Genomic DNA, 12662 nt, shown 5'->3' with positions numbered 1-12662 from the left:
TTTTCTACAGGAGAGGTCTAAATACAGATTCTGAAACTCCCAAAGCTGTGAAGAGCACACAGAGCAACAGGTATTGGAGCCAGGAGAAACAGTGCTACACATTCATGGCATTCCCAGGCTTACCATAGGAACTAAAAATAATTTAGGGCTCCTTTCCTTATCTGTGCAATTAATACATGCAGAATTTGGGCATCTCGAAGGCCAAAAATGTAGCTGTGCTGCTTTTAAATAAATGGCAGTCCTGGAATGTCCAGGAAAAAAGGCAAGTCGATGGAGGGAGTGAATATGGCAATAAAAAAATCAGACAGTTCATGCACTGTAGTATTGCTGCATCCCAGATTCCCTGAGCTTGTGCTGTTGAGTCATCAGCATCTCCCATAGGCTGACTTCACTACCGTATGGGGAGTATGTCTGTGTTCCCAACTCTGATGCTCTGCACAGGAATGCAGTAACTCTAAGCCACATTCTCAGTGCTGTTGCAGCTGCTCTATGTCCCATTCTAATGAAGCTGTGCCTACTGTTGAACAGGTTACAAATTGGTTGAGGTAACCTGAAGCCTCTATGCAGACATTTACGATTGGCACATATAACATTTTCGAGGTTCCTCACTTTGTGTAAAAGTGAGAAAGTACTTCACATATGATATCAGAAAAGGTCTGAGCATAATTACTACAGAGCAGCTGACACACAGGAAGTTAGGACAACAGAATTTGGGACAAGACTTACACAATACCATTAAGATCTCTAAACAGTCAAAGGGGAACGCTACACATTTACCACCATACTCAGTCGGCTCTTTGCCAAATGGGTGAAAACCACCTATAGAAACCACCTATAAATTTAGAAAATTTGTAGCTTACGAATAAACCTGTTACTATATTTTCAGTGTGATAAGAATCACAGTCTTTTTTTTCCCTCTAATATCAATCCCAGAAATTGCCAAATTAGTTTTTCTAAAATATGCTTACATGTTCGCCCAGTAGAGAGTTATATCTGGTCTGCAACATTTCAAACTCTAGGTAGTATTTTTCAACATTAGAACCAACTGGAACAGAATTTCAGATGGAAAGAAAAGTGTTAATTATAGGTTACATTACCAATTTTCAGAGGGGAGTTTTTATTAGGAAGTGTCATCAGTCTTTTTACATCTTTTTTTCACTAACAGAATGAGAATATTGCCAGAAGAAGGGAAGAGCTTTTAGCAGAGCGACAAAAAAGGAAGCAAGAGGTAAGAAAACCTAATAGGACAGTTTTTAAATAAAAGCATTTGCATTCATAACATAGAATTTTCTAGAGCTTTTAGTCACAGACTTCAGGGCCATGTAGAAAAGTCAAATTATTATAGACTGCCAGAAACTTCAACTTTCAAAAATAATTTTATATGATGTTTGAATTGCTTTAGAAAATATGGATTCATGAAGACTAAAAACTATTTTAAAAGAATTCTCCATATATGCTTCAATTCAGGAAAATACTTCTGAATGTGTTTAAAGTATCTCATTTGTAAGCATGAGTAGCCCCACTAATTGAAATTAGGTATGTGCCTTTAAGTACACTGTCAAATCCATGGTTAATCCAGAATAGGACTATACCAGGATTTCTGCCCAAAGTCAATTACATAATATATTTATAAATGCATTAATGTATTACTAGACTCCTCATGATATTCTGTTAGCTACTTTCATCAAACATGCTTGTTTATAACAAAGTCCTGTCAAACTCCAATACCATGTATGAAAAAACACTCATCAAATCTGTAGCATAGCTCTTCAGGTTTTTAAAGTACTCTTGGAACTGGTATGATGCTTCACTGTATGCATTATGCAATACTGCTGTATTTTCTTCTGAAATAAGATTCTAGAATTTACTAGATTTTTTGCTTATTATAAAGGATATCCCAAAATGAGGTTGAATTGATGGCTTTATTTTAATTTAAAATGAGACAAGAATACTATATATTCCTTCAAAATATCTGTATCTTAGACATGAACAACAAAATATTTTCTCTTTATAGGCTTTAGCAGATAAGGATGAAGCTACTGCAGAGGAGGAGGAGGAAGATATTGAAGCTATACTTGCAGAAGAGTTTTTAGAAGAAGAAGAAGAGGAAGAAGAAGAAGAAGAAGAAAATGAAGAAGAAGCTGTTGAGCGCATGCAAAATGAAATTTCAGAGAAGTTTGAATCACAAGTAGATAGTTTACAAAGCGTGCAGGTACTGATACCACTGCTTATTTTGTTAAATTATATGATCACATGAAGAAGAATCTCCATATTTATTTTTCACATTTAAAAACTATGGTGCCTAAATAACTGTGCTGCTGTACTCATGATCTAAGTATGTGAACAAGATGAAGAGTGTACTGAGAAGGTATAAACTTTAAAGAGTATATAATTTATATTACTAATATAGTAGAGAAAATAAAAGGAAGCTTTTGGGTAGACCTATACAGTCTCGGTGTCATTTCATTTTTGATAGGTCAGTTGACACAGGCAACCAACCTAGAGCATTGTGAATGTATGAGCAGTATTTCAAAATAAGTTTTGAGACAAAATTCTTATTAGACACCTCTATTTTTTAATGCAGATCCTAGGTGTTGGTGATGAAATCAAATGTAAAGAAAAAATCCAAATCTAATCTTGGTTAAGATGCCAGATGTTTGGCACCATTCCCACACCTAGTGGCATAATTCCCTTGAAATCAGTGCAATTGCCTATGGCAAGGTAACCTGATCTAACACCAGATATTTGCAACACTAATGCCTCATCTAAGGCAGTAGGTGGATCAGTAACATTGTTTATTATCTACGAAGTACTTCACTTCAGAAAGAAATTAATCATGATTTAGAAGAAGCTCTATCCACTGACCAGACAGAAGGTTTTAAAAACCAGATAATAATACAATATTGTAGCAGTGTGACACCTAATATAGAAGTTTAAACTTCAGTGGGCAGGAAGACCACTTCCCACCAAACTTTGCTGATTTATGTTGACTGAGAACACACTTAAGAAATTCTTGATAGTTCACAGAAAATCTTGCCATCAGTCTCTATTAAAAATCTGATTGCATTTATGATTCTAATATTTCATTATGTTTTCTTAACCAGGAAGAACTTGAAAAGTTACAAATACCACCAGTTGAGATCAATGGAGGACGGAAGCCTCGTGTTGTGTGCTACCAAATATACAAAAAGTTGAAACCCTTAGTGGAAAACCGCAGGAGCATTTTTGAGAAATGTTACCCAATAAGTTTTCCACTTGCACAGAAGATGCTAGTTTTCTCATATAAATTACGAAGTTCTTTTGGTCAGTGGGATCCAGTCAAGGTAATGTTTTGAAATGGCTGAAGAATGTTTTCAAGAGTTGACACTCTTTAAAAATGCATTTCACATTAATAAGATGTTATCAGACGTAGCAACTAATACCAGAAATATATCATGAAAATTACATTACTGAATCAAAATTACATGACTGAATATACACAAAATACAGCCAGCATTAATAATAAAAGGTGCTGGTCTTTTCAGTGTTGCAGCTAATTTAAGGCTGAAAAGCATTTAGTAAAATTTGTTACACTATCACTGGTGACATGATTAAAGATGGCATTGAATCAGAAAAAAATGCCTAACTTAACAATACACAAAACACAGGACAACATAGACGGTCTTAAAACCTTCCAAACTGAGAACAAACTGAAAGGATTTGGAATATGAATTTGTAAGAAGCTGTACACACAACTGACCACCAAACTTAGTAGTGGCAAAAAATGTTAGATGTACTCAATTCATTAGCAATATATCTTTCTGGTCAAAATTTAAAATTTTTGAAGAGCAGCAAATCTATTTCCATGGTATTTTACTAGAGATCTGGAAAATTGAGGTCAGAAAGTACTCATCACTGTCCCCAAGGTGAGAAATTAAATGTTCTCAGGTAATTCTTTTGGTTTAATGCTAGAAATAAAGGCTGATTGGATTATGATTAAATAAAAATTAAAAAGGAAGATTAGTTGAAAAAAAAGTCCAGTGAAGAACATACAGAAAGCACAAAGCCCCTGAAGGAAATATACTTTGGCCTTCATTTTACTATGCCAATTAATCAAACCATTTTATTCCCATTTGTATAGCATCATGTTGGGTTTTCACCTGTTCCAGATCACATTTGTGTCTCTTTAACTTTAGTAACAGAATCTTCATTCTTTTTCATGGCTGCATCTAATAATCTAGGTACATGCTAATAGAAGTAGATATGTCTACATTTACATCCTTCCCCCCTACTGAACCACAGTTTATGTGTTTAATTGCAATTAGTCACTACACCCTACTCCTTGCACTTTGTACTGTCAGATTTCACCAGATTTTTGTATTCCATTTCTCCACTTAATTATTTTGTTCTATACAGTGTTTTTTACCAACCAAAAAGTACAATTAAGTTAGAAGAAAGAAGTCATAGGAAGTTATTGGTTAAAATAAGAGTGGTGTGCTGATAGTGAAATTGTACAAGCTGACAAAAATGAAAGGAAAGTAGGATCATTTTGAGGGCATTTTAGGATAATAATAGAAATTATAAATTGATTACAGACTGGAAGTTTTGGAGTAGAATGGCAGATCGAGTATATTCCAGTTACTTTGAGATTAAATTTGGGGGGGGGAGGGAGGGGAAGTAGTTATGCAACTGATTAGATAAGCAGAGAATAAATATTATAAGCTGAATGAGGAATGGAAGCAGATATGCAGTAGAACAGACTTATGAAATCCCATAAATTGAGAGCAAGCACCCTGAAATGACTTGGCCCAGGAATAGGAACCTAAGGGTATGAGAAGATTCTGGCAGGACAATGCTACACAGTAGAACAGCCCTAGCTCTAGCAGTAATAACCAGACCAACCTTACTGATTCCTTCAAAGAATAGTAATGGATTTGTGATGTATGATTTTCCTTGACAAGAAGCTGAGTTGGCTCTTCCCCATTATTTAATAGGTATGCATGTAACTTCTGGAGTTTTTTCCTTAGTGTATTTCAGATTGCTCAATACAGAGTCAGGTTTACTGGACTATTTTTGCCAGGTTGTATGCTGCAGGAAAAAGACTTTTTAAAAAATGCTAATTTTTCCCACCTTCCTTCTTTTGTTAAAGAGAGCTCAGTGTTACACATTACTCAGAATTACACTTCTGAGTCCCCTTAGAATAGTAAGGTGAATGCCATCTGGTCTGGGCAATTTTTTGTACATACTGCTTTTCTACATGTTGCTTTAAAACATCTTTTATTGACACCTTAAGACAGTTCTTCTAAGAACTGCTGCAACAGGGACACGAGTAAGCTTTTCCATAGAGAAGAGTAGTGCAAAGAATTAATCTGATATTACTTCGATGACTATTTCTGCCAATTGCATCTCTTACATGTCAATGATCCATCAACACTGCAGACTTTTTAGTGGGCTGTCTGATGTGTTTGAAAAGATTTCATCAGCAGTGCATGTATTTTTCCAAGAACTTTTTCAGCTTATATTGTGGTTTTTCACTTCACCATACTGTAAGTATTGATATCTTTTTACATTTTCTTCATTTCTATATGACTTCAGGTGAATACAATATTCTCAGTGTATTTTCTATTGGCAGGCAGGCAGGTGAGTTTAATTCACTGAGGAATAAAATTATTTTTTTGTTCTTTGAAAATTAAAAAAACTATTATGTTAATCTTTGACTACACTATCTTGACAGACATAAAGTGTTACGGTACCACCTACTGGAAATAGCAAGTATTCTTTCTGTCTTCAGTGTTTTTTCATCTTTTTGAACAAGTGTAGGTAGAGAAGTTTCTCAGATTTGAGCAAAATATTATGCTCATATGTGTGAATTTTAGAATGCTTTGATGGTTTGTGTCATATGGTTGATACTCCTCTATCTGCCTATAAGCCACTTCTCTGGGATGGAGGAAGAAAAGGCTTTGTCAAACCTAATTAACTGATTCTCATTTTGTATATTACACAGTTAAGCCAAGGAGATGTGATCAAGCCACAGCAAAGGGATGAAAGCACAGTCTTTCCAGTAATCCATCGACAATATATTTATTTCTTTTCAAGTAAAGAAAATAGAGAAATGTTCGTGACAAATCCCATCAAATATATTTGCCAGCCAAAACCTAAACAATCCATGCCAGTAAAGATTGCAATTGTGGGACTTCCAAAATCTGGAAAGACTACAGGTATGAGCAGTTATCTATTTTAAAAACCCATTTTTTAATGACTGAAGCTGTATCTGTCCTTACTTTTATTAAAAAATCATAAATCATTAGTATTGTTGGTCTTCCTGCTTTTCTTGCTGGGCACAGATTCTTTTAGTAACATTCTCTGGTGTCTCACTTGACAGTCTGATAGTTATGCATTGTCCATCTGAATTTTATCCCAGATCCTTAAGGCGTCAGTGACCTGGACTTGCATATAGAAAAACTGGACTTATGCTCTTTATACCCCTTGTATTATTTATTGTTATTTTATAATTGTTTCTTACTTTTTGAGTCAATATAAGCTAATGTAAAATGGAGAAATAGTCTTAGGATCAAGGATGAGGATCCCAAACTCCCCACTCCCCGGTCTGTTTCAAAATTTCTAGATTAAAAGCACCCAAGATTTCTATCCCTCTCCCCTCCCTTTCCTCCTCCATGACTGTCAATCCACACATTTCTGTCTTTTACTGGAGGAGGAGGAAATTAATTTTAAACTATAGCTATTGATTAGAATAGGATGTTAGGAAGAAAAGAGACAGGTTCAAATGATCTCATATCTAGGATGAAATTTTATCATGTTTCCCATTTCCTGGATAAATGAGGAAGCTGATGGGCTGTTCTGTAAGAGGAACAGCAATGGAGGCCTATTTTCTAACACACTCTAATAATATTGACTATATCTGCTGAGGTTTGTGCTAAATTGAATAGTGTTAGCATGCACTGTGCATATGCCAGATTGTGATGTTACTTACCTTACAAGCTGTGACTTGAAGTTGTAATATTTTGCAGTTGCCCAGAGACTTGCGAGTGTTTATGGGTTCCTGCGCCTGTCCCTAGGAGATGCCATCCGGTTTGTGATGAACAGCCAGCCAGAGAGCGAGCTGGCACTTAAGGTACAGTCACACCTTCTCCAAGGACTCACCGTGCCTGATGAACTGGCCATCCAGGCTCTAAATGTGGCTCTGCTAAATCACATGGATAATCCCACTGGGTAAGAGTTTTCTTGGGGTTTTTGGGGTTTCTCCAAGACATGTCAGTCACTTCATAGGCATGGATTCCCATGTTACTACTGTAGAACAATTTCACTAAAACACATCAGTGGTTTCTGCATTTAAAAAAAAATCTGTACAAAAGGAGATTTTTTTTTTTTTACAATTACTCTGGGAAATGAGACTGAAGCAGAATTTTCTGCAATTTCCAAGTAACTATATTTCAGTACATTGAAGTAATATACTTTATGACAGTTACTTTTTTTTCAGTCAATAAGCCAGTATCTTCTACTATGCTTTGAGAACTACCATTTGGTCTCTCTTATACCATCTCCAGAACCAACTTGGATACACCTGATTCTCTTTGATCATGCAGACTGTTTCAGTACTCAGGGGTTTTTTTTTGTTTGTTTTCTTAACAACTGAAGTTATTAAGGAGGAACTGAAACCAGTGAGTCTTTTCACCTCATTCATATGTAATCCTAGGCTCTTTCTCCCCCACTGAAACACCTTTGAAACTGGGCAGACTTAAAAAGCTTTATCATCAGTATTTCATGAAATTCAACTTCTCTCCTCAAAAAGGAGAACTTACAGAGAAAGGCAATTCTGCAATAATGTCTGAAAATTATTTGTGCTTAAGATCAGAATTTGTTCAGCTTCTCTTTGACGTTAAATTCTGGAATATTGTTTCAGTATATTTTGTTCCAGTATTTTCTAATATGTGAAAAGCATTTCTTCTTCAATATGATTATAAAAACTCTGCAAACACTGTAGTAAATAATTTTACTTTCCACTTTAAAAACTGCTCCTCCCAATCCACATGGAGACTTCTCATAGTTAAAATGATGTGTCTGAATGATTGATGTGTCAGAATATTAAAATACACCATTTTTATAAGTTCCAGCCATCCACTTACCTTTTGCCCTTTGTACATTTCCTTTTCTCATTACTATTTCTTCTTCTGCCTACTTGATTTGGTTGTAAATTCTTAGGAGTGAAGAGTGTGCCTGTCAAGTGAGAGCAGTGATAACTTCATGGCATGGGTGTAGACTTTTGTCTCCATGGAAAATGTACTAGAAATATTCACAGACTTACTGGTTGATTGGAAACTCACTTCTTAGTGGGTTTCTTCAAAACTATTTTTCTGTTTCTGTTTGTGTGCAGAGTTGTAATAGATGGATATCCTCTAACAAGAGCACACGTAAATCTCTTGGAATCAACTAGGATAATTCCAGTGAAAATCTTTGAATTAGATATGGATACAAAGGAAGTGTTCAGAAGAGCACTGCTGGATAAGGAAAGATCAAACCGGTAGTAATACTCCCTGATAGATTTTTTTTTATTTTCTACACAATATTGTAATATCTCTATTTAGGTGCCTAAGTGCTATACCCAGAGGTTGTGTCTAACCTGGAGCATAACTCAGCTGTCTCTGAACTCCACACATGAAAAACATGGGAACCAGTCCCTCTCCTTTCTAATGCTTTGATTTCCACAGACCAGAAATAGTAAGGATGTAAGGTGTCTGGGGCATGCTCTGGCCAGATCCTTCACTTGCATGACTGAGATTACAAATGTGCAACGCTGTGCACCCGCTGCTTAGTTTAAGTGGTTTAATACAACTGTACATCAGCAATGTTACCACTTCTCTCTGCTGCTGAAATTTATTTTTCATCAATTATTATAATAAAATATAGTGATACTTCATCTAATAATCTCTCTTTTAAAAACTTAATCAGAGTTCTTTTATAAATATGAAAATAATGCATATTTAGTATTGTATAGAATTCAGGACTTCTAAGCCTTTCAATTCAGTTCATTCCCTTCTTTGTCCTTCTGAGAAGATAAATATTTTGTTTTAAGAGCCATTGGTTATTTTTGAGGAAGAACAGTAAGTAGTTTATAAGCAGACAGAGAATGAAAAAGAACAGAACATTCACCTTAAAATTAAATTGTGTAAGAACCTGTTTCTCATTAGAGGAAGTGTTTCTAAGAAGTTCCAGATAGCCTGGAGCATTATTGCATGCCTCTTTCATTTTGTCCTTTTCTTTTTGTCTCTTTCTTTTTATCAAGTAATCAGTACAATGTTAAATTGTTTACTAAAAGATTAAAGACAATTTGCATTGCAAAAAAATTAAATCAATGATGTGTTTTTGAAAGTATTTACTTTAAACTTAATTTTAAATACCAAACTAATTATATTTCATAGGCTTAAGTACAAATCAAGTGTGCAATATCAGGGTACCATTTAATGGTGTATTTGTAGTGTATGTCAGGTAATATGTGTTGATACATTCCAAATCCTTTGCAAAATAATTATTGAGTTGTATTTGGGACATAAATAGAAGAAGTTTTGTTCTTTGTTTTTGAGCAGGACTGTCTGATCATAAGTACACTGCTTTTCAATGTAGCTGGTAGTATTCTTAAAAAGAAATTTGTATTTCTTAAATGTTCTACAATGTCAAATAAGCAAAATTTTGTAAAAAGCACTTACAGTGAATTATAGAATTTACACCTGAAATTCAGTGAAATTGTCTAATCCTCAGATTTAAATCACTGTTATTTTTCATTGTCTTTAGACATCCTTATCCAGAACATGACAGCCCACAGATTCTAGCTATTAAAAATTCCTGCTATAAACAGCACATTGATGATATTAGAACTTACTATATGAAGGAACATCAGAACTGGTGCGTGGTTGATGCCAGTCATAGCAAATGGAGGGTCTGGAAGACCATTCTGCAGAAAGTTCAGGCGGTTGTTAAACAAATTCAGATATACCTGGAAAGAAGAAAAGAAGGTAAAAAAAAAAAATGAAGTTTCCCAGAATATTTCTTTGTTTAAAAAGCTGCAGTGTACTATGTACATGACAACTTCACCTTTCTGTGGATGAGGCTAATTCTTGGCCACATACATACCCTTAAATTCTTCAATCTCATCTGCAGAGATCTTGAAGAGATCTCTTGAAAAGAGTGAAGGCGAAGTCAACTACAGGGCAGTCTGAGGTCATCCTCCCAAGAACAGGGTAACAGAAGTCTGCTAAAGGAAGTCAGAGTCCTTGATCCGTGGTAGATCTGGCATCTCTGGGTGGTAAATTACAGAGTACCCCAAAGGTACAAGGGGAACTCTTAACTTGCACCTTCACTTTAGTGTTAGTGAAGGAAAAGGAAGGGATAGGGAAGATGTTAATTTTAAATCTAGAAATAAGCTTGAATATGTCATCTGAGTTAATTTCTGTGCTTTGGGAAGAAGACCACTTTATTCTAAAATGGCACAGTTCCCATTTGACTTTTTGTCCATCAGCACTGGTCAGGATTAAATATGCCTTTTAAACATGTCTGTACTATTTAACTAGAATTCCTCTGAAGGGCAAATATACTTCCTTATCTTTATCCACCTTTTGGGTTTAAGTTTTACAGCTCTGTGGCTGCGCCCATCTTAAAAATTGGAGTCATAATAAAAAATATTAAAATACACTTAACTTTTACACATCAAGCTTGAAAAAGCACAATTTTTTAGTAATTTGGTTTTGAGATGACATTTTATTAAGGATTTTGAATGTATTTCCTCCAGATAGACTGTAGCATTTGCAAGATATGGATGATTAAAGGGGAGGCTTTCATCACACCTTGTACTCGTTTTCACCAATGTAAAGACATAAAATAATAGTTGAAATGTCCCTTAGTAACACAAAGGAGTGAAACATAAATCATAAAAAAGAAGAACAGGCTAATAAGCTGAGCATGCAGACTATCCCACACCATTAATAATAATTATATTTCTTACATGCTAAAAAATGTTATTAAAATTAATTGGTAAAATGAGTTACAACTTCATTTTATTATCAAATTACTGTTTTAGTTCTCATTACCTCATATAATTTTCAAATTATTACTTTCTAGACTGTATGTAGCATTCCTGAGTAAAATTGTTTGATGTATCTATGTCTCTCATAAATGAAACATTATCATCAATTGCTTTCATTAACAGGAAAAGCAGCCAGCATTGCTGATTTATGTATCACTCCCAAGGAGCTGCAGGGGCAGCTGGGGGAGTGTGGACAGTACTGTCCTGTCAGCCTTGCAGAGAAAGGTGAACTGGTTGACTGCTCTGTAACCCCCTCACTGGAGTTTGCTGCAGAATTTCAGGGGCGCTATTACAGAATGGCTTCACAGGAAGAACTGGAAGTGCGTATCAAAAAAGCAGGTCAAAAAGGAGGGGATTATGGGAAGAGGGAACATTGTTGCTTAGATTCTTTGATTCCATACAGAAATAGGTAATATGCAACTTGAATTAGACCACTGTTGTTAGCATTCAAGCTTTTGTTCTGCATACGTCTGCTATCAGATGTTTAGGCAGACAAAATACAGCACAGACACCATTAAACTAAAGCTCGTCTTACAAATTGTCACGGATCAAACATCCATTTGAAAACAGTAACTTTGTCCTTTCTTTATCTGTTGTGGAGAGACTGGGTTAGAAAGTGGCTTATGACAGCAGTAGATAGTGATGGATGGTGGGTGAATAGTGACTACTTCAGCTGAGAGTAGGTTGGAAAACAAATTACCCAAGAGCAACAGCAATGCCAACACATTGTTGCATTGTAGAAAAAATAGTTATCTAAACTGTGTGAGCCAGTCCTCTGGAGTTTGACTAACAGTCCTACAGTGCTTCTTTCATTATAAAAACTTTTTTTTTCCTACAGAAATTCTTGAGCAAACCTGAGGTTTATGTATCATCACTGGCATCTCACCCTCTGCCACCTCCACATATGCTACCAAAGAAATTGACTGCAGCAGAAGTGAAGGCCTTATTCCCTTTAAGGCCTGAAATGCAGGGATACTGTCCAGTCACTTACCTAGATGGAAAACAGAGGTATGTCACTAGAGTTTTCATAATATGAATTATAAGAATATGTGTGCTATATTAATGCATTAATGAGGAAATATTTTCAAAGTACTTTTTAATGCTGTTCAGGGTTTGGACAGGAAAAGCAATTACAATTCTCTACATTGCACCTGTGGCTTTGGAAATCAAGATAAAATCACCTTTTAAAACTTACATGGCTACAGGTTCTACAATAATCTGTGTTGGCTTGGTGTCTTTCATAACGAAGATGGACAGAAATAGTTTGAATTCTCTCTATCATAAGCCTTCAAAGGTTAAAAGAAGTCTCATAAATCCTAGTAGATGCAAAACTAACCACTATGATTTTTGTAGAGATCCATAAAGCTCTGCAATAAAGTGACACAGATTTCCTCAGTGTGCAAGAATTTATCATCAGAGGAGAACCATAATAGCCAATTCTATGTTTTCCCTTTTTAATCTCCTGAACAAATATAATTGGCATTTTAAATGGAGGAGCTCTAAAGAAGCACTATAAAAGTTCCTTAATAAGCAGATGTAACTGTCCATCATGTAGTGGAAACTTGAATAATCCATTTGCTTTTTTTTT

The 12662-nt window shown here is 35.3% G+C and overlaps 1 protein-coding gene across 1 annotated transcript in view; it reads left to right on the top strand.

The window, feature by feature from the left end:
• Positions 1-12662, top strand: part of AK9 (adenylate kinase 9) — a gene marked incomplete at both ends in the record, with an annotated part of 59370 nt that overhangs the window by 41897 nt on the left and 4811 nt on the right. The window contains 9 exons of the mRNA XM_084202000.1: positions 1166-1228; positions 2015-2212; positions 3105-3323; positions 5984-6197; positions 7008-7209; positions 8372-8518; positions 9787-10007; positions 11198-11394; positions 11913-12082. Of these exons, the coding sequence (XP_084058126.1) occupies positions 1166-1228; positions 2015-2212; positions 3105-3323; positions 5984-6197; positions 7008-7209; positions 8372-8518; positions 9787-10007; positions 11198-11394; positions 11913-12082 (1631 nt within the window). The remainder of the gene's footprint in view (positions 1-1165; positions 1229-2014; positions 2213-3104; positions 3324-5983; positions 6198-7007; positions 7210-8371; positions 8519-9786; positions 10008-11197; positions 11395-11912; positions 12083-12662) is intronic.

Source organism: Fringilla coelebs, assembly GCF_963513975.1.
Source record: "Fringilla coelebs genome assembly, chromosome: 3".
Lineage (NCBI taxonomy): Eukaryota > Metazoa > Chordata > Aves > Passeriformes > Fringillidae > Fringilla > Fringilla coelebs.
The sequence above is the reverse complement of the archived record's forward strand: the minus strand, read 5'-3'. Positions and strand labels throughout refer to the sequence as shown.